Source organism: Leptonychotes weddellii, chromosome 10 (genome assembly GCF_054177405.1).
Source record: "Leptonychotes weddellii isolate Sample4059 chromosome 10, ASM5417740v2, whole genome shotgun sequence".
Classification (NCBI taxonomy): domain Eukaryota; kingdom Metazoa; phylum Chordata; class Mammalia; order Carnivora; family Phocidae; genus Leptonychotes; species Leptonychotes weddellii.
The window spans coordinates 21,037,679-21,063,045 of NC_138378.1; the positions used below are offsets into that span (position 1 = coordinate 21,037,679).

At 45.2% G+C, this 25,367-nt stretch overlaps 1 protein-coding gene across 5 annotated transcripts in view; it reads left to right on the plus strand.

The window, feature by feature from the left end:
- UQCC1 (ubiquinol-cytochrome c reductase complex assembly factor 1) overlaps nt 1-24,716 on the plus strand; it is a 91,597-nt gene extending 66,881 nt beyond the window's left edge. For 4 of the 5 annotated variants that reach the window (XM_081832913.1, XM_081832916.1, XM_081832915.1 and 1 more), the window contains 3 exons: nt 13,768-13,845; nt 20,237-20,350; nt 23,213-24,716. In XM_081832913.1, coding sequence (XP_081689039.1) covers nt 13,768-13,845; nt 20,237-20,350; nt 23,213-23,347 — 327 coding nt within the window. In that variant the 3' untranslated portion in view covers nt 23,348-24,716. The remainder of the gene's footprint in view (nt 1-13,767; nt 13,846-20,236; nt 20,351-23,212) is intronic. The other variant, XM_081832918.1, reaches the window with a different exon arrangement.
- Nucleotides 24,717-25,367: the final 651 nt, after the last annotated feature.

The following is a 25,367-nucleotide window of genomic DNA, read 5'->3' on the forward strand; positions in this document are numbered from 1 at the left end:
CTCGACTCTCTTCATCTCAGATGCATCTTGCAAATCATTTAATAGCCTGGCTTATCTTCTTAAACACTGCTTATGTCAAATACTCAATAAAATTACCATCTAACATTCTGTGTATTTTATTTTGCCCTTTCCCCCTTCCTAGAATATAAGCTCTAGGAATTCAAGTATTATCTCTCTCCCTTTTTTTTTTTAAGATTTTATTTTTAAGTAATCTCTACACCCATTGTGGGGCTCAGACTCACAACCCTGTGATCAAGAGTTGCATGCTCAACTGACTGAGCCAGCCAGGTGCCCCTGTATTGCCTCTTGTTTATTGCTGTAGCCTAAACTCCTAGAATAGTGCTTGGTGGATGGTTAACACTGACTATATATTTATTAATGATGAAGGCACTATTGAATTTTTTTTCTCCTCCAGGTCCAGCAGCATTATTAATTTTATGGCTCGGTTAAGGATTGTTTTACTCATTTGTTTATTTGTTTATTTATTTTTTGATGTGTTGGATTTAATTTATTTATTTTCTCATTTATTTATTTAGGGAACATTTTTGTCCCTCACCATGTGCTAATCCCGAAATGCTCTTGGTAGAGAGTGCTCCAGAGAGAAATGATCTTACAGGGCTTATATGCCAAAAAGAGAAATGAGGTTGAATCTTTCCTAGGTTAGGTTCTAAACTAAATAGATGAACAACTAAGATTGGGAATTCACCTGTTTTTTGTTTAGTTGTATTTTTGCTGTAGACTTTCTTTTTTATTTATTTATTTATTTTTAAAGATTTTTATTTATTTATTTGACAGAGAGACAGTGAGAGAGGGAACACAAGCAGGGGGAGTGGGAGAGGGAGAAGCAGGCCTCCCACAGAGCTGGGAGCCTGATGCGGGGCTCGATCCCAGGACCCTGGGATCATGACCTGAGCCGAAGGCAGACGCTTAACCGACTGAGCCACCCAGGCACCCCGTTTGCTGTAGACTTTCTAGAGAAGCTGGCCCAGCACAGGGCTGAGTGTGATGGCAGGATGGGGCTGGAAACTAGGCAGCCCCTAGGTGCCGAAGGGAGGCATGTAGACTGGCAGCCCTCTGCCCAGGTGGAGGAATTGGTTGGGTTTGTAACCAGCTTTCTAAGGCAGAATCAGAGTGGTTGAGAGTCCTTGGTCACCAAAGCCAAACTAGGCTCAGATCCCAAACCAGCTGTGCGACCTTGGGTAAGGACCTTAGTCTCTGCGCCTCCATTTTTTCTCTGTAAAATAGGAATAGCTATAGTACCTACCTCACCTTACTTACAGCATTGTGGAGGTTTAAGTAAATTACTACGTGTGAGACTTTCTGAACAGTGCCAGGGGGCTAGATAGAGGTTTGCAGCTCTTCATTTTATTACTTATTAAGTATAATCTGACATGATAATGTAAATAGAAAAAAGAAAGGCAGTTTTGCATAGTTATATGGAAAAACTGAGTCTCAGAGATTTGTCTTCCAGAGTTACAAGGTGGGGAAATGGAACTGTTTGGGCCCAGAGTTTGCTTAGATTTCAAAGCATTTCTAAGGTCAGAGTGGGACTTGAATACAGATCACTAGAGAGAGCAACTCTTTACCAGATACAGTATTCCAGCTGAGGTTTTCTTTTTCCTTTAGATAAAATGTTTACTGTTTTAGCAATATTTTACTGAAAAAAAGAGGACAAAAAGAATTAACCTAAAGAGGTGAGGGCCACTCTCAGAGCTCATAAAGCCAAGTCCATTCTATTTTCTGGGACTCGGAACTTTACTGCTTGTCTCACCATTGGCCTTCTCATTACTTGAGCAGGAGTGCTTCTACCAGAATCCAGGCTCAGCCATTCCCAGGGTACTTCTATATGATTCTGTCAGTGGAGTAGCCCTTCTGTTTGAGCCTTAAGACAAAAGAATGTTGGACTAGGAATCAGATGACATTGTTTCTGTGAACTTCTCCATCATCTCTGAGCAGAGCGGCAATTGGTGACTCACCCTTTGTTTCCTCATCTCCACAGCAGGGACCAGCCTGTTTCTGAGGTTACCACAGGGGCGATATTTGGGAAATTGTATGGTTCTGAGCAATTAGCAGTAAGGAGACAGGAGTGAAAAACAAGCATTGTGTATGACCCATGGAGAACAAGGGAAATGCCCATTTGACTGTTTGGGGCTGTAGACTTTGGTCTGACCTCCTCTTCCCAGCTGGAGTCACCAGTTAACCTGTGTGACTCAGTGAACTAGGGTGGCCCATCTCTTTTGCTTCCCATTACTGTAGAGAAGAAGAAGACAGGACTGTTTGGTAAAAGGGCTAGGAACCTCAAGATTGGGAAAGGGGGTAGATTTTGGATCCTCCAAGAATGTTGTTTTCCAGGCAGCATGATGTCTGTCTTGGAATTGTTGAGTGGGAAAGGACAGTGCTGCCTCCCGGTCTTCTGGGATGTTTAGATCCTCAGCACCCGGGACAAATGACAGTGCCCAGACTCCATTAGCAAAGCACTTACTAGCTTGTTAATTCTCCATTTTCATCTGTTTCGCTTGTATGTCTGTGCACTTGAGATGGCCAGTACTGATGGGGAGCGAGCGTCCTGTAGTTTCCCACTGTCCCAAGTCTGCCTAAATTCAGTAAAAACTATTTTAGAAAGCAGTGTTGTGCCTGCAGCTTTCCTGCACTCATAAGTGCAGTCATGAGGTCCATTGTGCATTTGGGAGCCTGCAAGTGTTTCTGGAAACCTAAGGTGTGTCAGCATCTTGCTGACCTCGTGACTGCAGGTAGAATGCAGAGGACCCAGACGGATGATATCCACTGACATGTAGCGAACGGATTGCTGGGAAAGGGGATCAGGCTCCTCGGCCCTGGTGTTCTGTACTTCTGCTCCACTGGAGACGCCTGCCGGGCTCAAGCTAAGTACACATCTTGCTCATATTACATCTTGTTCAAGTAGGATTTTCCATTACCACAACACAGGAGACATCGAGGGCACCATGAATGCTAAAACCCTACAAGACTGCGACCAGGGTCAGAAAGTCATCAGCTTATGATTACAAATAACTGTTGCATTCTTTTTTCAGCTGGCATTCAGCGAGGTCTGATTATGTGCAAGTCATGGCCTCCTCACCTTTTCTCCTCTGCATCCACTTGATAATCAAATGCTGTTGATACTGCTGTAGACATTTCTCTGGAAAGCCTTCCTCTTTATGCCTGTGGCCACTTATATTAATTCAGTTCCTTACCAACTCTCACCTGGGCCATTGCTGCAGCCTCCTCTGGTATTCCTACCTCCTGTGGTATTCCTACCTCTGGCCTTTCCCCTAACTTTGTGGTCTGTACTTTATACTTCTAGGGTTAATTTTCAGAAATATCCCCTGTGCTCAGACCTCCTCATGTGGCATTCAGGGCCATTTCCAATCAGACAGATACTGCCTTTTCAGTTCTGCCTCTGCTTCTTCCCATTCATGGCCTCTTTGTTACAAATTTTCCTCTGCAAATGCAGTATTTGTTTACCTCTCTGTGGCTTTGCACATACCATTCTTTCAGTCTGAAAAGTGGTAATCTCTGTTCACCCTTTAATATCTAATGTAGTAAATGTTGCTTCATCTCTGAAGCCTTTCAGCCCCCAGATTCGCCGTTGCCATTTTTTACAATGTGCTAGGTGTTTCACTTGTGTGTGGTGTGTCTTTCACATGAGATCACAGACTTCCTTAGGACAGCTACTGTGTTTCATTCATCCTTTTTGTCTACTGCATACCATAATGCCTTAAATATGGTAGGCACTCAATATATGCTTAGAATATGTACAAGGCAGTGTAGAATTCTGCACCTGGGCAGCTTATGGTCTAGCAAGGAACATAAGTTACTTCATAATACTACTGCTCAGAATGGGATAAGTATTGTAAGAGAGGCTTTAATGTATACACATGGTTAAGTCACAGATTGAAATTTGTGAGAAGAATCATTTGTAATTGGAATTTTTTTTTTAATTTTGTGGTAACATATACATAATATTTATCATTTTAACCTTTCACAAGAGTACCATTTGGTGACCTTAAATGAGATGCATTCATAATGTTATGTAACCATCATCACTATCTATACCAATTTTTTCATCATCCACAACAAAAAATCCCTCATTTCTATTCTCCCCAACTCCTTGTAGCCTCCTGTGCCTATCCTAGGTACCTCACAGAAGGGGAAATTATACAATATTTGTCCTTCTCTGTCTGACTTATTTCATTAAATGTAATGTTTTCAAGGTGTATCCATGTTATAGCATATATCACTTCATTCCTTTTTATGGCTGAATATTATTCCATTGCATGTAGATAACCACATTTTGTTTATCTGTTGATGAATGCTTAGGTTTTTTCCACCTTTTGGCTATTGTGGATAATGCTGTTATGAACATTGGAGTACAAGTATCTGTTCCAGTCTCAGCTTTCGATTCTTTTGGGTATCTAGTTAGGAATGGAATTAGTAGGTCATAGGGTAGTTCTGTGTTTAACTTTGTGAGAAATTGCCAAACTATTTTTCACAACGCTGTGCTATTTTACATTCCCACCAGCAATGCTTGAGAGTTCCAGTTTTTCTGTATCCTCGCTAACACTTGATATTTTCCTTTTCCTTTTTTTAAAATTATAGCCATTCTAGTAGGTGCGAATGGAATTATCCTTTGCTTATTATACTTCCGGTAATTGCCTGCTGATTGGTTCTACCTTGATTATTGGCCATTAATGACCACTAATAAATGAAACTGTTTTCACCTTCCAAATCTTGTATTTAACAACAGAAAACCAAAGCCTGATCAAAACTTCCGTGCACTGGCACTTGTTAGCAGGGCATGAGCCCTTTGTTAAACTTGGAAGTGTAAGCAAAAGGGCATTTCTTAGAAAGTTTCGTAGTTATTCTTCCATAGCACTTGTTATAGAGCAGGCAGGGTTCAAAGGTATGTTAATGTTTAACCTGTTCACTTCAGAGAGTTGGCTATTATCTCATTAGAGTGATCAGCAAGAGAGGAAAAACTCAGTTGCCCACTTCATGCTTTCTTACCCTGACAGTTGTGAATTTCTTTCTTGGTTCAGTCAGAAGCTCTCCTTCTTAACTTCAGACTTCTGTATAAGTATTTTGACTTCAAGTCTAGAACACTAGCAGATGGTAGTCATGGAACTAGAGGTGGTCTTGAAATATTTCAGTGGAAGAGACTGCTTTGAGAGAGGTGTGGGGTTTCAGAGGCTATGAGAGGACACCCTGAAAGGACAGGAATTGGGCCTCTTCAGCCTAGAGTAGTGTTTGAAAACAGCAGCAGCATGTACACAGACCTGCTCAACCCCTCTCCAAATCCTTGTACTCAATCCTTGTACTCAAGGGAACTTTCCTGAAATTTGTAAAAGTGGATGGACATCACTAATGCAAGAGGTAATTATGACAGGAAATACTACATTGAGTCATTCTGCAGACATGTGCTGAGCAGTGCCGTCTTTGCCCTCAAGGAGCTCACAGTCTAATGCAGTGGGAAATGAGGGGGGCAGACTATAAACAGATATTAAAATAGCACAGTATGCCTTCCTGGTGGAAATACTAAAAACCACGTGAAGGAAAAAGCAACAAGCTTTGGGGAACTTGAAAGACTTCACAGAAAATGAGGTGATGCTTCTTCTGTAAAATGAGGACAATGACACCCCCCTTTTAGGATTATTGTGAAGATTAAAGAGATAATACATAAAGCTTTTAATACAGTTGCTGGCACATGGTAGGCATTCAACAAATGTTAGCTAATGTTGTTATGTTATCATGGAAAGGTTTTATTGAATTGATGAATGACAATATATCCATTAATTACACTCAACAGAGACTGACGAGCTAATTTAAGCAAACAAAGGCATTTATTGGAGGCTAACTAGTGCTCACAGAATGGAAGGGAGAGTTTGACAACAGGCCCCAGGAAGCTCAGGGATCGCAGTATTAGAAATAAGAACTTAGTACAGTCTCTTTGGGATGACCCAACTTTAGCTGCCTTTTATCTTTGAATGTCTCCACTCAGAAGCAAAACTCTGATTAGATTAGCTGGGATTCTCTGCCCATCTCTGTGTTGAGGGGACAGGTTTCCAGGACCAGCAGCCTGCCAACTCATATGGAGTTGGGGAGGAGTAGGTCTGGGTCCTAAGGAAGAGATGCAGAGAGTGAGTGATACTCACCTCAGACAGTATCAGAGTACTTCCAAAATCTGCTGATCCATTGAGACTGTTGATGGAAACAACCAGGCCAACTCATGGAACAGCCTTTGGGTGTTTTTTTTGTCCACGGAATCTTGAATGCTCTGGCTTATGACCAATGGCAACCCAACGTGACCATACCTATCTGATATTCTTCATTGAAATTTCTCTAGTTTCTCTGTGTTTATTCTTAAGTATGGTAGCTAAAACAAAGACTCTTGACTATTACAATAGTAGAAGAAAGAAAACTTTGACCTTTGTATATGGAATTTCTTTTTATATGTCCACCTTAAAAATTTCTCATTTGTTAGCTCATGATCAGAGATTTGCTCTGGGACTTTATTATGACTATGTAGTCAAACCCTTTCTTCAGCTGTTACTTATTATTATTTTGGCCTATACATGCTACAGTGTATTTGACCTTGTTGAATCTCATCTCCTTTCTAGGATAACTTTTCAATAATTCAGAGTCGTTTCCATTTTACTCTTCTTTTTCAAAGTACTGAAATTAGCAATTTTAATTTTTTTGCTTGTGTGATTCTCCGTTTCTGATACGACCCATCAGAAGCAGAAAGGTGTGACATTTTAGGTAGACACTGGATTTAGGGACCAGCTGTCTGAGATAAAAGTCATAGCAATGTCACAAGAAGGGTGTGACTCTGGGGCAAGGCATTTAACGTTTTTGAACTTCTCTTTTCTTGTTTATAGAGTCAGGACAATAGTAGCAGTTAGGCTGTGAGCTCCTAGAAGGGCAAGGTTATGGTCATGAGGCACAAAAAGAGATCGTATATATGCATACATTATCAAATCAAATGCAATGTATGCTCATTGTTACTACCACCATCATAACTACTATCAGTTCAGATTTTCGGTGGAGGCCCCCAGAATTGTTTCCTTTAGGACTTTGTGCTGTCAGTGTTGTTAAAACAGTGACTCTTTCGGGCGCCTGGGTGGCTCAGATGGTTAAGCGTCTGCCTTCGGCTCAGGTCATGATCTCAGGGTCCTGGGATCGAGTCCCGCATCGGGCTCCCTGCTCCTTGGAGCCGGCTTCTCCCTCTGCCTTTCTCTCTCGCTCTGTCTCTCATGAATAAAAAAAAAAAAAAATCTTTAAAAAAAACAAAACAAAACAAAAAACGTGACTCTTTCAAGCCAATATTCGCTCCTCTAACTGGAATACGCGTGAGACTTGCCATCTGGGATGCAACAAAACTTCAGAAATGGAGTAGATTAGAGCTGTTACCTTCCTCTTATCTCTATGTCCTGACACAGAAGAAAATTAAATTGGCGTGATAGTTTGATCATCCCAGGATCATAGTGTTCCTCATCAGCTCTTTTCAAGGTGATTTCAGACTTAACTGTTGTGTTTGAATGTCTTGTCAAGTGGGTACGTGACTGTAATTTTCAAGGACAGCTGTCTCTTGCTTTGCTCTTTTCCAAGCCAACCATTCAGAAATTAAAGCTAGTGGTTCTGCAGGTATGCCTGCCAAACCGTGTACCTCGTTTTTCAAGACATGATCAGGCAGTGCAAATTTTGAATATGCAGATTCCAAGGTGCAAGACTGGGATTTTTAAAATAAATAAGTAAGTAAATAAATAATTTGAAGAGGCATTTCAATGTAGCAAGCTTCCCTGTGCATTAAACATGTGAAATGATTTATTAAAATAAGATGTAAGAATTATCTCATGTTTTGTTTAGGTTGGCTTTTCATCACAGCTGAAATATGCTTTGCTCAGATTGACATGATTTTCTAAAGAGGGAAGAAGAAATTGAAACTGACCATCTTTTCATGTTTTATTATTTTTCCTTTTCTTCTTGGTATTAATACAATTTTCTCTGGATCTGCCTAACACACACACACACACACACACACAGAATTTTATTTTGTTGTATTTTATGATCATTGCTAAAAGGTCCTTAGTAGATCTGTTAGTCATCATGCAAGTGAGTGAGTTACATGCATGCGTGTGTATTTGGTCTCTCCCTGTCCCCCTTCTCTCTATCTCCTCTCACCTGTTTCTGTGTGTTTCACATAATACTGCACAGTGAGCTCATTCTAACATTAAATTTAATAGACTGGCTGATGTTCAGTGCACATTAGCCTATTGCCATGCAGTCACTGTAGCCCATGGTCTTGATACTGCAAAGCGTTGCTGATGGCCTTTCTGACTGCTGGAAAGACCTGACCTGCGATCTTTTGCACTGTTGTACCCTTAGGATGAATTTTGTGTGTTCCTTATGCTTTAGTCAGCACTCTAGCCACCCTTTATTATTCATTCATTCCAACAAATTCTTTTCTTTTTTATTTAAGATTTTACTTTTTAAGTAATCTCTACACCTAACATGAGGCTCAAACTCACAACTCCATGATCAAGAGTCTCATGCTCCACTGACTGAGCCAGCCAGGCTCCCCTATTCCAACAAATTCTTATTAGCCTGCTGGTGTTAGTGGCTTTGCCTCAAGCCAGTAGCTGTAAAACTTATCCTTACCTTCATGTGCATCCGTTCTTGTGTTGTCACCACCAACCTTCTTCCATTCTGTCTTCCTATGCCCCAATCACACCCTTTTGCCCACTAGTTTTCCCAGGAGTGGGGCTGAGCTATGCTAGCAATGTCTGATGTCTATTAGTAGTTGGCCACTGATGACCCATCTCTAGCCACCATTGGAACTGGGAATCTCTGAATTGTGTTTACCCAAGACCATATTAGTTATTCTTAACCCTGCCTCTACAGATAATCTAAGTTGTAGGTACATGAAGGGGTGACCACATAATTTTTTGTGTTTGTTCTAATGTAGATAAGCATTGGAATCAGACTGCTCTGTATTCTTATCTTCACCCACTATTTCCTAGTTTCCCAAATGTCAGTTTCCTCTTCTCTTAAGTGGGGATAGTAACAGTACCTGTCTCAGTCACTGGGAAGAATTAAATGAGCTCACATGCATGAAGCTCTTAGCATAGTTCTTGGCACTTGATAAATAGTTATGGGACCTCTCTCTGGACTTGAATCACTTTTGTGGCACTGTAGACTGGGGAGAGGAGAGGCTTTGCAGAAAGTATAATTTATAAGCTATGTCTTAGAGGATAAGGAGTTAGCATCCCAGTGGACAAAGAAGGGGGAAGGAATCCCGGCAGCAGTATGCTTAAGAGCCATGAGAGAGCAAAGTTTATTTGTGGAAATTGCATATTGTTTACTGTGAATGAAGGGTGAGCTAAAAGTGGGGAGGTGGGAGGAGGTGAGGCAGGAAAGATGACCAAGAACAGATCACAGAGAACCATGTAGAACTCAATAAGGAGTTTAAACTTGATCCTCCATCGTTCCGTCCACCCACATAATCTGGTTCCTCTGTTAAGCAGTCACATAAACGTCTTTAAGAGCAGCAACAGTGAAAAGGGGGAAGAGGGCAGCGAATTGGCCTCAAATGAACTGGCATGTCTTTAAAGCTAATACTCCTCCTCGAGAATACTATATTAATTAAACATGTGCCTTGCAAGGTTCATTATTGTTTTACTTGTGTTCCCTGTTGGTTGTCTCATTCATTAATCTGCTGATTAGTAACCCTGAACTCTTGTATCTCCCCACCCCCTTTTTTGGCATTCCCTTTTTAATATACTGTGCTGTTCCCCCTGGGACGTCAACTCCAGGACCCGTCCCTGGCCTGCTCGTGTTTGTTTTCTTTGCCCCTTGTGCCTGCCTCTGCTATAACATTTGTAGTATGTGTTAAGTAATCCTTAAGGTAACATTTTTATTATGTCATAAAAAGTGCATGGCAAATATATTATAACTCATGGACTTTGTTTAAAAATGAACGGATAATTTATTGAGTGTGTTACATGAGCCTTTCTCCCCTCCCCATTTCAGCTGAGACTTGCTGCTCATTTAGCCTAGCCTCCTATTGAGTGCTCCCACCCTGTGACATGCTGGGAAAGCAGACCCATGGTTGGCTAGAAATGACATCATAGTTTACGTACTCAATAAAAATTTAATTAAGTCATTACAGGAATTGCAGTCATCATTTAACCCTCTGATTTCTTCTGTTTAGTTTATTATTAAACATTCAGTAATACCAGTCACCAAATCTTGATGGCTTATAAAATACCTGCATGAATTTTAATAGCTTAAATAAATGGGAAAATATGAGTAACTGATATAAAAGGAACCTTTTCCTTGTGGTGGTGCTGTATGTATAGCTTTTTATGAAAAGCAAAGCATTATGGAAAGGATAAGAGTTGACTAAGAGAACAGCCCAAAACTGTCTGGGAGGAGTTTCTCATTCGGTTTGTCCATCCGTGTATTCATCATGGGCAGGGCACTCCATATGGAATCATCTGGCAGTGGGGACACAGAACCTGCAGGCCAACAAACAAAGCTTAAGTGAGGGAATAAAATCCCAACAGAGGTTCGCCAGAGGGAATATCCAGCTCCCCTTGGCTGCTGGGCTGGCTAGAAGGGCCCAGTAGGATGAGTGCAGTAGTTCAGGAAGCTGTTCTCACTCACCCTCACCTGTTGCCTGCAGATCATGTGTCTGCACTGATCAAGCTTCCACCCTCTTCCAGGAAGGGCCTTTTTCAGCCTGGGTGATGATATCTGAAAGCCATTCCTAGCAGTGGCTGCTTGCCATCTCTCAGCTAGAGAGGAGAGGGAGAGGCAGCTTACAGGTCACTGGAGTTAGGCTATAGGACCAGAGATAGTGGAGCCTTGCTCATAGGGACTTCTCGGCCGGCTCTCCATTCTTCCTGGGTCATAGCTAGCCAGAATGCAGGTGCATCCCAAGAGGAGAAAGTGTGTTTGTATGTAACTGGACCTTGCTGTAAACGGAGGTGTGCAGATTAATGTGTTGCTGATCTCTGGAAATGCCCTACATATGGTGAAGCAGATAAAGCACTTGTCTAGAAGCCAGGTTCCAATCCTGGCTCTGCTTTCTTTGTGACCTCGGATAAGTCCCTACCCCTTTTTGGGTCTCAGTTCACCATTTCCTCAGAGGGATTGAGCTAGGTGATCTTTGAAGACCCTTCCAGCTCTAAAGCTTACTAGGTAGATGCAACACATAAACTAGCTCTGCTGAGCAGGTTCAGTGCATGTTTTTCTCTGAAAGATGCTCTTGCCTTTGTGTGATGTCTCTGACATCTGTTTGTGGCTCTGATTCTTCTTGCATGATGAGGAGAATAGCGTGTATGGGAATAGGGAGAGCCCCAGAATGGCTCTCAGCGGGGCTGGGCTGTAGTCCCATCGTCGCACTTCAGAAGGAATGAACTCTAGCTCTGGCTTGTTTCTTGACTCCTTTCACTTCAGCCCATTCTGGAAGATGGTGCATTAAGAAGTTGGGCAGTACATATTTTTGAAATTTCAGAAACATGCAAGGCATTCAAGCAGCAAAAAAGGGGAAACAAACAAAAGGGTGTCATTGGACAGAGCACGCTCTGCGTGGCACTCAGGCCTCTGTAAGGATTCAGTCATCAGTGTGCCAGCCAGTCTCAAGTCCTGCTCTGGGCCAGGCCCTGGACTAGGTGTCTGTCGGGGGTGCCAAGATTAATCAAACAGAGTTCCTTATGATCTTTGAGTAGCTCACAGACTAGTGGGAGAGACGGGTACATATGCAGTTCTCAACCGTGTTGTGCTTCCAGGAGGAGGAGTATGGATGGAGCTCTAGGAACATAGCGGCTGGAGGTCTGATCTGGCGTGGGTTGAAGGTAGGGGGAAGGGTCATGGATTGTACCACCAGCTGCATCCAGTCTCACATTTTCCAGTCTTGAGCTGGGCCATTCTCTCTTCCTTTTTGAAAATTATCCCTGACTATTGGGACTGGTTTTAGTTTTCTATAAACAAACCAGAAGGTATTACTCATAAGTCATTGCATTTGCAGAGCACTTTACAGCTTACTGAGGCTTTCAGCATACATTGTTGAATTAATGAATGAATACATGCTAATTCATTTGCTGTTTAAACCAGCACTGTGTATAGGGCATTTGAAAGGCAAGGAAATAGAGAGGTTATTTGACTTACCCAATATCACATCCTCTGTATACAGCAGAATTAGAACTTGAACTCAGGTTGTCTGACCGAACCCAGGTCCTTTCACTACTCCTTTCTGCTCTTCTTCAGAGACCAGTTATGAGCCACAGGATTAAATCACTCAGTCTTTGATTTATGATCCAAAGTAAAATCATCCTTCTAGAGGCAGAAACCTGATGGAATGTAAGGCACATGGACTTTGGACTAAGACTGACCTGGATGCTAGTCTCAGCTTTATCACTAATTTGCTGTGGAACCTAGGGCCAGTCACTTCACCTGCTTGGGGCTCAGTTTTCTGTGTCCATAAAAATGTGACTCTAGCCTACCTACCCTCTGAGTTCCAGTGACGGTTAAAGGAGATGGTATCCATAAAAGCATGTGGCCCATTCTAGGTCCTCAGTAAATGGAGGAGATGACAGTGGGCATGGTTATGGTCAGGGTTGTTAAGCACAAATCTTATTCTCCATGTAAAGTTCCAAATAACTTGGTTGTTTCTAAAACCTGTCAGTTTAAATATCCAGTGAGTCCTTACTTACGTACTGCACATTACACCAGGCTTTCTGCTGGTTATCTCAGGAATGAAACATGGACCGGGCTTTCAAGCATATTCCTAGAAGTCTGGAGGTTAGAGTTTTACCCTACTGGAGACATTCAGTGAACTGCAGTCTGGACTCTGAAGGCCCACCTGGGTGTTCTCTGAGAGAAGTTCTACCTGGGTGTCCATGGTCTCCCTGGAATTGTCTTTCAAAACAGTGTCTTAAGATTAACAGTCTTACTACTTCAGCCTGGCTTATTCTCTCCTCCTCTTCACAGCCTCGGGGGCTTTGGGGGCTCTCCTTTCTCCTCAGCATCTCACTCAGGGTCCTGCCTCTCTCCCTCCTCTTCACACCTCTGACAACTTCCTTCTGTCTTTTACCACCACAAGCTCCTTTGAGTAGCCCTTAGACATTTCCTAACCTGGTCCCAACATACCTTTCCAGTGTTCCTGCCCATTCACCTTCCCTGGGACTCCCCAAACATTTTCTTTCCTGCCTCTGCACCTTGGCACACCTTGTTCCCTTTGTCTAGAATGTCCTCTCTCCTCCAAGGTCCACCTAAGTGTTACCTCCTGCAGAACTCTTCACCTGCTCCCAGAGCAGAGATCATTTGTACTAAAATTCATTTATTGCTCACCACTTTTGGGATAGAATTTGAGGCAACATATTGCAGTTTAATTATTTTTTACATGTTTGTTTTTCCATACTAGACTGTGTGCTTCTCCAGCTAAGAAATCATTTCTTACATTTTGTGTTCATAGGGTCTAGCACAAAGCCGGACATGTACTTGGGGCTTGGCTCATTAAACTGAGTTACTGCTTTGTGTAATTTGGAATCAAAACCTGAAGGAAGCTGTCAAATTGGGGAGAATCCTGGCAGATCAGGGAAATGCGGATGGACTAGCAGTTCGACCTGTTAGGGGCCTTCTCTCTTTGTTTTACTAAGAGTCTGTGATAGTTAAGAGGCAAAAATTATATTTTTTGTTCTTTTCCCCTTTTTTCATACTTTTGTTTTTGTCATTTTGTTTCTGTAGGTTAATTCTTATATCCTGAAGAAGAACATGATCCTTATGACAAATAATTTCTATGCAGCAATCTTGGGATATGATGAGGTAAGATCATTTGCCAAGCCTTAAGCAGAACATTGGCTTCCCCCAACAGACTTTTTTTTTAATTTTAATTTTAATTAGTGAACACACAGTGCAGTATTGGTTTCTGGAGTAGAATTCAGGGATTCATCACTTACATAGAAAGACTTTTGATGAGAAACTCTGAGGGAACCTTCGGGGGACATCGTTACTACCTACCATTATGGCTTAGAATTTCCTCATCTTCACTGACGTGGCAACAGAAATGACTATGCCCAGCAGTTTGCCTAGTGCCTGGGAAAGAGAGCACGATATAATATGGTCAAATCATTCAACTAGTAGCATTTATTGAGTCCTTATGAGGTGCTGGATGTAGGGACAAAGGCAGATCAGTCACTGTTTTAGCCTCCAGAGATAGGAAGACATACACATATAAACAGCACGGGCTGCCAGACAAATCGCACACTTTTGTGGCTTTCATTATAAAAGCAATACATACTCATTTCAAAAACTCATAAAACTGCACACAAGTGGTTGAAGTAAAAAATAGAAGGCCCCTTTCCTGTCCTGCCCAATTCCCTGTCCCAGAGGAAAACTTTGTTAATAGTTTATTGGGTGTCCTTCCAGACGTTATGTTTGCATACACAGGCACCTATGTATTTTCTTTACACAATGGAAGTTACACTCCATACACTATTCTGCACCTTGCCTTTTTTGCTGAACAATATATCTTAGGCCTCCTTATACATCAGAACATTTAGATCTCATTTTTGTCATTGTAAAATATACATAACATCAAATTTACCATTTTTTTAAAAAGATTTTATTTATTTATTTGAAAGAGAGAGAATGAGAGAGAGCACATGAGAGGGGGGAGGGTCAGAGGGAGAAGCAGACTCCCCGCTGAGCAGGGAGCCCGTCGCGGGACTCGATCCAGGAACTCCAGGACCATGACCTGAGCCGAAGGCAGTCGCTTAACCAACTGAGCCACCCAGGCGCCCTCAAATTTACCATTTTTAAGTGTACATTTTAGTCGTCTTAAGTACATTCACATTGTTGAGCAATTGTCCCCACCATCCACCTCCAGAATTTTTTCCATCTTCCCAAACTGAAGCTCTGTACCCATTAAACCCTTACTCTTCCCTCAGCCTCTTCTCAGCCTCTGGAAACCACCACCTTCTCCTTTCTGTCTCTGTGAGTTTGAATACTGAGTACCCCCTTGTAAGTGGAATCATACGGGTTTTATTCTTTGTGACTGGCTTATTTCACTTAGCATAATATCCTCAGCGTTCACCCATGTAGTAGCATCCGTCTCGTCTTTTTCTCCCCACTGTTATTATGGAAATTTCAAACACATCAAAAAGGTAAAAGAATGGTGTAATGAACATCTGTATGCACACTACCAGGGTTCCTCATACCTCATCTTTTTAAAAAACACGTGCATTTATGCTCATTTTGTGGTGACCTCCAGATTTAATGCAAGCACCACCCTTTCTGGGAAACAGGCCTGGAAATTCCCTGGGCTCAGTTCCTTCCACCTACCCTGGACTCCACAGCACTCGCTACACTAGTGTTAACTGTCACCCCGGCTGGGTGGGGACTCCTTCTGGGTGGTGGCAGTGTCTACCGTGTTTGCATTTCTCTTGCCTGGTGTGGTACCTGGCATGTGGTGAGGAATGAGGAAGGGAGGAAAGGCATAAAGGATAAAAGTAAGAAACTGGAGTTCAAGCTGGAGGAAGTGTTATCAGTTTGAAGATAATAATTAAAGCCAGGAGATAAGCTTACAAAAATAGGACTAGTTAAAATTGAGAGTTCCTGATTCTCAGTCCACCAGATATTTGCAGAAAACAGGAAGGTTTATCGGAGAGCAATTTAGATTGCATACCACACACGTCATTGATTTAACATGAGCTTTGTGGGAGTGGGACGGGAGTTGAGAAACACTGCTTATTACATCTACACATTTAATTGTTAAATTAGATACATTCTGACTGCAGAAGCCTTAGAGTATATGGAAAAATGAGGCTTAGAATTGAAGAAATAGCATTCTCTCTTAGCTAGTATTTCTTTGAGGACTTTATTGCAGCTGGCTTGGCTGATTCCTTTCACCAGTATTAATAAAGATGTTCTGAATTGTGTCTCTTTTCTGTCCCTCCTGGCAGAGCCGTCTTATAAACATGCCTGATCACAAGAGTCACCTGGGAACTCTTCAAATCTAATTCTTGAGCACCTCTCTAAAGATTCCAGGTCAATAGGAGTGGGGCCTGGTATTTAGCAAGCACCTCAGGTGACTCTTTAGAGTGGGAAAGTTTGGGAAATATACTAATTACCTGGGACGCTTTTTTAGAAATACCATTGTTTGGGCCCTGTCTCCCAAAAGTTCTAATTTAACTGCTGTAGGTGGGCATCTTTTGTAAAAGTTCCTCAGGTAATTTTAATGTGCATGCAGATCACGTAGGTAAAATTCAGATTCTGACTCAGCAAGTCAGCGGGGAGGCCTGAGATTCTGCATGGCGAACAAGCTGCAGGTGACGCGGTGCAGCCATTCTGCAGACCACACTGGGAGTCATGGATTCTAGAGCTGTGCTGTCCAAGACTAGCCACGTGCGGCTCTCTTTTTTGTTGTTTTGAGTAGGCCCCACATGCAGCGTGGAGCCCAGCTCGGGGCTTGAACTCATGATCCTGAGATCGAGACCTGAGCTGAGATCAAGAGTTGGATGCTTGGGCGCCTGGGTGGCTCAGATGGTTGGGCGTCTGCCTTCGGCTCAGGTCATGATCCCGGAGTTCTGGGATCGAGTCCCGCATCGGGCTCCCCACTCTGCGGGAAGTCTGCTTCTCCCTCTGCCTCTCTCTCTCTCATGAATAAGTAAATAAAATCTTAAAAAAAAAAAAAAAGTTGGATGCTTAACCGACTGAACCACCCAGGTGCCCCCACATGTGGCTATTTTGATTTAAATTCCTTAAATAAAATTGAAAATTGAGTCGCACTGGTTACATTTCAGGTGCTCAATAGCTTTACGTGGCTTGTGGCTGCTGGCCTGGACCATGTGGTTATAGAGCGTCTCCGTCATCACAGAAAGTTCAGTTGGACAGTGCCGTTCTGCAGCACCCTTTTCCTAGAATGTTGCTTGGGTTGTGCCCCTACCCTGGCCACATTGAAACCTTCCTGTTTTCTGCTACATTAAGTCCATATTCCTCCATGGAATTTCCAGGTCTTCTGTCAACTGTCCCCCTCGTGACATGTCTTATCCACTGTTATCTCCTATTGCATTTGAGTGTGTACCCTTCTTTCCAAGTGAGGCCATTTGCCCCACTGCCCCACAGACATGCTGTGCCTGCTGGAAGGTCTCCTGGACAACTAGGTTTGGAGGGCAGTGGCCAAGTCTTGTCAGCTTTGAGCCTGGTACCTTGTAGGCACTCTCTCTGTAAATGTTCCGTGAACCAATGTATTTGTCTTGCTTAGAATGTAGCTCTCCAAATATTCTCCACTCTTAAAGGCCCCCTTCTCCACAAAGCTTTCCCTGACCTCTCTAGATCTGTGTTTGTTTACTCTGAATTTCAGCCTCATCCATTCATCCATCTATCCGTCCATTTAACAGTATAAGGTGCCTGCTATATGGGATGCACTGGGAATATATTGGTGAATAAAACAAACATGGTGTGGTTCTTTCCCACTGGAGCTTACCTTCCAATGGGAGACAGGCAGTAAACAGGTAAACAAGCAAATAAATATCTAGTTACAAATAGAGGGTCATAGAAGCTAAGACCGAAGAATGAGGAGTCACCCATGTACATAGTCTACCTTGGAGTCTCCTTATACAGATTGGCAGTTGTTCACTCTCTAGGATTTGATCCTGTGCTGCTGTTTGTTGGGCACTAGCTTGTCTCTTCAACTGGATTGCAAGCTGCCTGTGAGCTGAGACCATTTTGCTGTGATTCTGTGTTCTCAGCATCATGCTAAGCACATAATGGTGTCACAAACCAGTCTTTTCTGAGTGAGACTGCCACTCCAAACCCTTAACCATAACCTGGACCCTCAAGGCACAGGCTTTCTCTCAATTACTCTACACCTGGGTGTCTTATTCCTGAAGGATGCTTTTTTGTGTCGTGAGGGAAAACAAGCAGGCCCCCTAGTAGATTGTGGGAACATTGCTATGCAAACTAATATTTGGCCGCCAAGCACCCCTTTTCCTTTCCTGATTTCTCTCTCAGACCAGTCTCCCATATGTTTTCACTGACTTACTAGCAGTTTGGTAGAAAAAAGGGTGAAGTTGGGCTTATTGATTTGTTCAGCCGTTTTTATTGCACCCCCCACTCTATGCCAGGTACTGCGTCCTAACTAGAGCTAGTCAGGAACCACCCCTTGACCTCACCAGTGCATTCTGGTCCTGAGTCTACCACGAATTAGCTAGATAACCTCTAAGCCTTTGTGTACTTATCTTTCAAATGGGGATAATCATATCTGTTCTTCTTGGCATACGTAGTCATTAGGAGCCAGGTGTGTGAAGGAACTGACAGCCTGGAACAGGCAGGTGCTATCACTGTTGATCGGAGTCCTGAGTCACCCTCTTCTTTCCGACTGATGATGGACTTGCCCCTTCCCAGGCATCTCCCCCATTGCCAGGGGTACCTGTTTGCAGCAGACCGTGGCTCCCAGGGCTTTTGCTGTCCTGTGCTCTGTGCTCATTCTCTAGGTCCTCATGACACCCGCTCCCAGGCTGTTCTTTCCCACATAGCACATGTGGGTCTCTGCCAGCAGCTCTCCAGCTTGTGCCCGGGGCACTTTAGACACAAGCAGGCTGTTGTGTTAGCAAATAGCTTGGAGAACGGTGATGTGCCTGAGCTTGTTCTTGGGCCCTGTCCCCATCTGCCAGAAGAAGCTGGTTTTCCTGACTCAGCCATTGTGCCAACACAGTCTCTTAAGCTGGGGAATTATAGGGATGTTGAGCAGGGGGCATTTGGAACAGGTTGACTCTTTTTCCACCAAACTTTCAGCACCCCATCCTGGACTTGGCCCTTCGTGGCAGCAGGCCTGACATTGGACCTCATATGCCGCCATGTCCCAGAGGCCAACACGCAGTATCACATTGAAGACATGATCTGGGGTCTTCGTGTAATGCTTTGCCACTTCCAGAGCCTGTCATGGCCATGGTCTCCGAATTCTCACAACAGTGCTGTGGGCGGGTCTTGCTGTGTGTGTTTGGCTCATGAGGAACTGAGGCTCAGGAAGGGCTGGTGGTTTTCCAAGGGCCACATGGCCGTCAAGTGACAGAGCTGCCATTTGAACCTAGGTGGTCTGATCCCTAGATCTCACTGTAGTTTCAGCTATGGCCCCAGCTGCCTGCCAAAGCGAGCTCCTGGTCCTTGTATCTGACATACTGCACGTAACAGAATGCCTTTCCATGATCTTTTATAATGCAACTGTGCGTAGGGCAAGCACTTTCATCTCTGTTTCATAGATGAGTGGTGAATTGTCCGCCATCTCTGAGCTTGGTAGTGGCAGAGCCAGGATTTGATCTGGCCTTCTGACTTATAAGTCCCAGTTGGTGCTTTGTTTGGTTCCATATTAGCTTGGCACCTGGACAGAGCAGCTTTTTGGGGCCTTTCCACTCAGTCACCCTCACCCCACGAAGCAGGACCATCCCCTCTCCTTCCCTTAGAGGTCCAAGCTAGAAAATGGCCCTAGTCCATGGCCCAGGTGCTGATTAGTCTCTATGATATTTGGGCTTCTCAACAGAGCCCTCCTTCGTGCTGCAAAGGACACTATTAGACACACGCACACAGGCTCTGAGCGTTCCCTCTGGCCCATGGCAGCCCTGCTGAACGGCCTGTTCCTGTACTTGCGGCAGGGCCAGCCGTGGCCAACCCAGAGATGGGTGACAGTGAGGCCAAGGTGCCTGGTTTCCTTTCCCAGAGAGACAGCTGCCTTGCAGATGTGTGCCCTTGGACCAGGAGAGAAGGTGCAGTCTATGCCCACCTCTATTCCTGGGAAAAAATACCCACCCACAACACTCTGTGCCCATTCCTTGTGGGCAATGGTAGGAGCACCGGGCCACCGTTTCTCTTGCTGGCCTCACAGGTATTGCTGGGTCGAGTACAGTGCGGGAGAGCAGCGAGAGCTGTGGCCTGGGAGGGCAGCCAGACATGAACCCGATCTCTGCATTAATCTTAGCCAGTCACTCGGCCCCTCTGGCTCCCGTGTCCTTCCTGTGCCTAAAATGAAAGGGTTGGACCAGATGCTCTCTGAAGACCCCATCTGGCTCTACCATGTAGCTGCCCCGTTTCTTTCTTGTGGTATCTATAAGGTCTTTTCCAGTCCGATTCTGTGGTTGTCAGCATGTTCACAATATCCCCAGCTTTTGTACGTATGGCTCTGCCACACTCCCTGGAAGACCAATTGTGCTCTGTGTTCCAGGGGATCCTTTCAGATGACCGTGGGCTGGCTGCTGCCCTCTGGAGAACCTTCTTTAACCAAAAATGTGAAGACCCTCGGCAGCTTGAATTGTTGGTGGAGTATGTGAGGAAACAGGTGAGCAACCCCAGCCCTCCCCTCCAGAGGCTCATGGGAAGCAGGTCTTTCCTGAGGTCTGGAGATGCTGGACTTTAGAGGATTGTGAGAGGTTGAGTTGCCAGAGGCCAGTCTGAGGGAATTCTGACCACATCCTGTCGGCAGCAGGTGCTGATGAACACCTTCTGTGTGCCCAGCCATGAGCTAGGCTGGAAGTGGGGAACGGGATGGAAGAAGAAGCACTGAGTAGTCTGCTCTCAAAAACTTTTAGGCATTCATTCACTACATATTTGATTACCTGTTATGTGCCTAGTGCCGTGTGAGACCATGGGCACACACAGTCCTGTAGGATATGGGAATGTGGTGCCATGTGGTCGCCCACTGTAGCCCCCTCTGTCCCACTTTGAAGCTCCAAGATTCATGCTTCCTGCTTCTGATTTCTAGCAGAACTGGGCTCCAGGCAGCATTCCACGGGTGTCCCTCAAGCCTCTCCCCACTGAGTGCCAGCCACAATCAAGTAGCGTCCTCCTGCTTCCTTCTCCACCCCCTCGTCCCCCAGGGCTCCCTGACACCAGAATTTCTAAGAGAAAACTCCAGAGTGGAGACTCTTAACTATATCGTTTTCCTTGAAACCATGGCAACTTCACTCCTTGATCTCTCTGCCCCCCGATCCTGTATTGATAGGAAAACCATATTTTATAGATGAGGGAGCTGAGTGGCAGAGAAGAGGAACATAGAGGCTTTTCCAGGGTCTCCCAGTGAGTCAGCCTGCACAGCTGGCCTCCAACCCAAGCTGATGATTCATGTAGCCACTAGAGAGGCCTTAGCTGCTCCAGACAGCTCATCAGCTCAGGCTGTCCCATGAGTCACACCTTTGCTTCATGGGCCTGGCCCTGGAGCTGAAGGGGCCTCACCCCACGGTTATTCTCTTACTCACCTGTGTCCATGGCCTTCAGGCCTTCAATAGCCAGGCAGGGGAAGGCCAGGCCCTGGCTCTTGGGGAGAAGACAGGGCCAGCAGGAGCAGCTTGCTGATTGCTGGCAAAACCACACAGTGGGGCTCTTCAGACCCAGAGGGTAGAGAACCCCAGAAGCCAGGACTTCTGTTTGACCATTCTTCAAATCTGCCAGAGCTGGGAGAAGGTACTGTGGCCAGAGGGCTCCACCCACAGAGAACTCTTGAGACTCACACTGCTGACTGGACTCACCGTCAGACACAAGTGGCAGTTGGCAAAGCAAATGCTGTGTTTTTTGAGAGACTAGCCTAACTTTTCCATCTGCCGTGGTGGGCTTGTGCCAGGGGCCACAACAAGGACACAGCTGGGACTTCTCCGAGGGCCCTAAAAGAAGGGACTGCACACCATTGCCCCTAGAAGAAATCCCATATTGTCCAGTGAGAAGCAGGCAATAGGAAAACAGTGATGGGGCTCTTAGGGAAGTAGGGAGCTTTGATGGGACCCGGGCCTGTCAGCAAAACTGAATATCTGCTGTGCCAGGCACTCTGGTGAGAAAGCAGAGATTCACAGGACCCACACCTGCCCTCCAGCCAGCTCATGGTTTGGTGAGGAAGCCAGTCAGGCACAAGGCTAACCCTGGAATAATTCAGTCTGTGATGATACAGGTAGGAACAAAGTGCTGTGGAAGGCCAAAGAAAGGCGAGACTGTGAATGAGCAGATCAGGAAAGACCAGGAAGCCGGGCCCTCAACAGACTAGCCCTGCACCACGATCCTAGTTGGTCTGGTGGGTAGCCCAAGAGCCAATCCGAGGTTGTGTTGAGATTTTCAATGCAGAAGATGGGCAGACAGGTGGCATTAGGCACAGAGATGGAGTTGTTGGAAAGAGGAGTGTGTTTTAGGCAAGGTAATGGGTCAGTCACTCTCCTTGAACTAAAAGACAGCAGGACGTGTGGAAACCTAGACCTGACATATATGTGAGAGATGGGTTGAGTTCAAGGGTCAGCAGCCTGAAGATGAAACAATAGGAGTGAAGGGATTCTTGGAAGAGGGAGACGGTCCAAGGACTAAGATGAGGCTTCCAGACTCCTGCCCCCTTCCTCCCAAATGCCTTCTTACCCCACAGTGGAGCTTCATCTCTCTGAATCCAGAGCTCACTCCTGATGTGATCCAGCTCTCCCCTTGATTGTGCCTGTCCACTTGAAAGCATTTCTCATTCTGCTGTTCTTACTAGCAGCAGCCTGGGGATCCTCCCAGAGACTACCTTTATCTCCTGAGACTCGGCCACTATTAGATCACCTGCCTCTTGCAGAACTGCCCAACCTCGCCTCCCCTGCAGCTGCTCCCCATTCTCCGTATTGTGGGTGTCCCTTCTCCACTTGCTGTTCAGGGGGATAAGCTCCCCCAGCCGTCCTCGTGGGTGAAGCTAGACCCACTGGTCTGCACGGCGGCCTGCTAATTGTGGGGTCAGAGCTCACTAGAGGACAGTAGAGGCATACATATTTAAAATTTTAAAAAGTTCCCGTGACTACAGTGTACACGTGTTGTATCATTTAATCTGTTCATGAGCCCTGAATAGACAGATAAAACTCACACACACATCCCAAGGACGTGTCTCCCCTAGTACATCCTCCCTAGAAAGTTCTTGCAGTCCAGAAAGTCAGGGCTTGTGTGACTGTCTATTCAGAGGTATGATGGGGAGTTCCCTAAAGCCTTCCCAATGAGCTTCCCCAGGAATTCTTTTCTCCCAACCCACTTTAATGAAATAATCTGGGAGATCAGAGACCTGCTGTCCTGGGAGCTGGGATGGTCAGACCCCCCCCCCTTCCCCCAAGGCCCCTCCCTGTCCTCTCCATTTGAAGGCTGGTTCCTTATGCCATCTTATGTCTCTCCTGCCCTTGTCCTCTGTTTCCTGCTCGCCCGGTTGCAGATGCAGTACTTGGACTCCATGAATGGTGAGGATCTGCTTCTGACAGGGGAGGTGAGCTGGCGCCCTCTTGTGGAGAAGAATCCTCAGAGCATCCTGAAGCCTCATTCCCCAACTTACAACGACGAGGGTCTTTGATGGGCTGGTGCCTCTGAACAGCTGGCCTGCTGGCTTTGAGGAACTGCCAGGAGAGAGGTGCTTGTTTGGCCTGGAACCCTGCAGAAAGTGGCCTGAACTGACCTTTGAACAGCATCTGTCAAATACCTGGCCCCATTTGTGTTGATTATCCTCTTAGTATGCCCAGGAGTCTGATCTGGTGGGGTACAGTGCTGGGAGAACCCTTAGCTCTTCTGAGGTATCCTCTCCCCCCCAGGAGAAGCCTGGAGCAGGAGCTCCCCAGCACACACTCCCCTGGTCCCCTCCAGTAACTGTGATTGACAGCTTTTCCCAAAGGCCGCAGAGGGATGGGGATAGGTTAGCAAGGGGACACTTCCACCAAGGGCCCACCGTGGCCAAGGGGCAGTTTGGAATGCTGCTGAGTCAAGACGGGTAACCACGCTCTGTCCTCCGGCTTTGAGCCATGGAGTTGAGTTGGCCATTAAAAGAAACAGAGACTTATCTCTGCCATGGATTGTCTTTATTCCAGGGTTTTTAGAAACTTACCTGAGATGGCAGTTGCCATAAGCTGAGGGCCACCACCCAGCTCAGTTAGAGGCAGGGAAGGCGAGAGGGTCAGGAGGGTCTCTGCTGCTCCTTTTGTCTCTAGTTCATGGAGATGTCACTGTTCTGGCCAAGGCCTAGCCTGCCAGGCTCCATCGTCTGGGACCCAGAAGGGCTCTGATGGCCAAGGGGCTTGTCACATCCTGAGTCATTTGGAAAGAAGCCCCAAGAACATAGGTCCCTTTGTCACGAGGGGAGGAACATGCTGTCTTTCCTCTGTTGACTCCCTTTATGTGAGGTACTGGGGAGAAGAGAAAATTCTTTCTGGCTTCATTGTGCCATCCCAGGGCCCAGCCCCGTGCCCAGCTTTCTAGCCCCATCCCAACTTCTGGAGCATGTGCTGCACAGCCAGCTCGGTCTGTGCACTTGAGGATCAGTCCCGTCCTTCCTGAGTGCGGGTCATCTCTTGGGGGATTTTCTTTACATGGAAGAAAGGGGGCGGGGAACCATAGTGCCCCTCCTTCCCCCATCAAACTTCCTTCATTTAACTTGCTATAAAATGAGTCATATAAAGAAATTCTATATGGGTGAGGTATATCCCACTTCTGTGAAAACATTACAAATCAGACCGCCTTCTCAGAGTTTATTTAAGATGCTTTTGTTGCAACCGGAGTTCTAGAGTGAAGCCCCCTCTGTGTGTGTGAGATAGTAACACCTTGTAACTCATTACAGCTGGGCACTATTTACATAAACCAGAGCTGAGCCAGGCAGGAATTTGCTGATTAATTTATTTTTAATGGAGTGAAGTATACCATGCACCAAAATAAACTTTACTGTGTGTACCTAACTGCTCCTGGAATGGATGGAAAAATTAATGGAACAGATTTTGGCTCCCAACTCCACACACTAATTCATATATAAAAGTTATTTGAGCCTTAACCCATTTGCTGCCCAGGGCAGCTCCCCAGCCACAGACCCCAGGCCACAGCACCAGTCCAGCTACTGGGCTTGCTTGAGAATCATGGAACTGCAGATTTAGAAGAAACTTCAGAGGTCACTTAATCCAGTCTGGGTCCGGAACTTGACTCCCCTTCTCGCATCCCAGTTGGCCCTTGTCCATACAAGCCGTTTATGAATACCTCCGCCTGCAGAGCCAAGTCGTGTCTCCATAAGCTGAGTAACTGTCAAACAGGGCAACTTGTAACACGGAGCTGCGTTTTAAAGAGCCGAATTGGATCTATCAGGTTGGGGATGTCCCGAAGCCCTCACTTCCAGACTCTCAGCATCTTTCACCCACTACACACCTCCTTCCCCTTCAAGATAAAATCCAGGCTCCTGGAGGCTGCAAGGCCCTTCTTAATTTGACCTGTGCTTGTTTCTGAGTCTCGAATTCATTTCTTCTCTGAACAAACTGAACCGCTTGGGTGTTCTGAAGAGATCATCCTGTATGTTTCCTCTACCTGGTATTCTTGCATCCCCTTTTGACTAGAGAAATCCC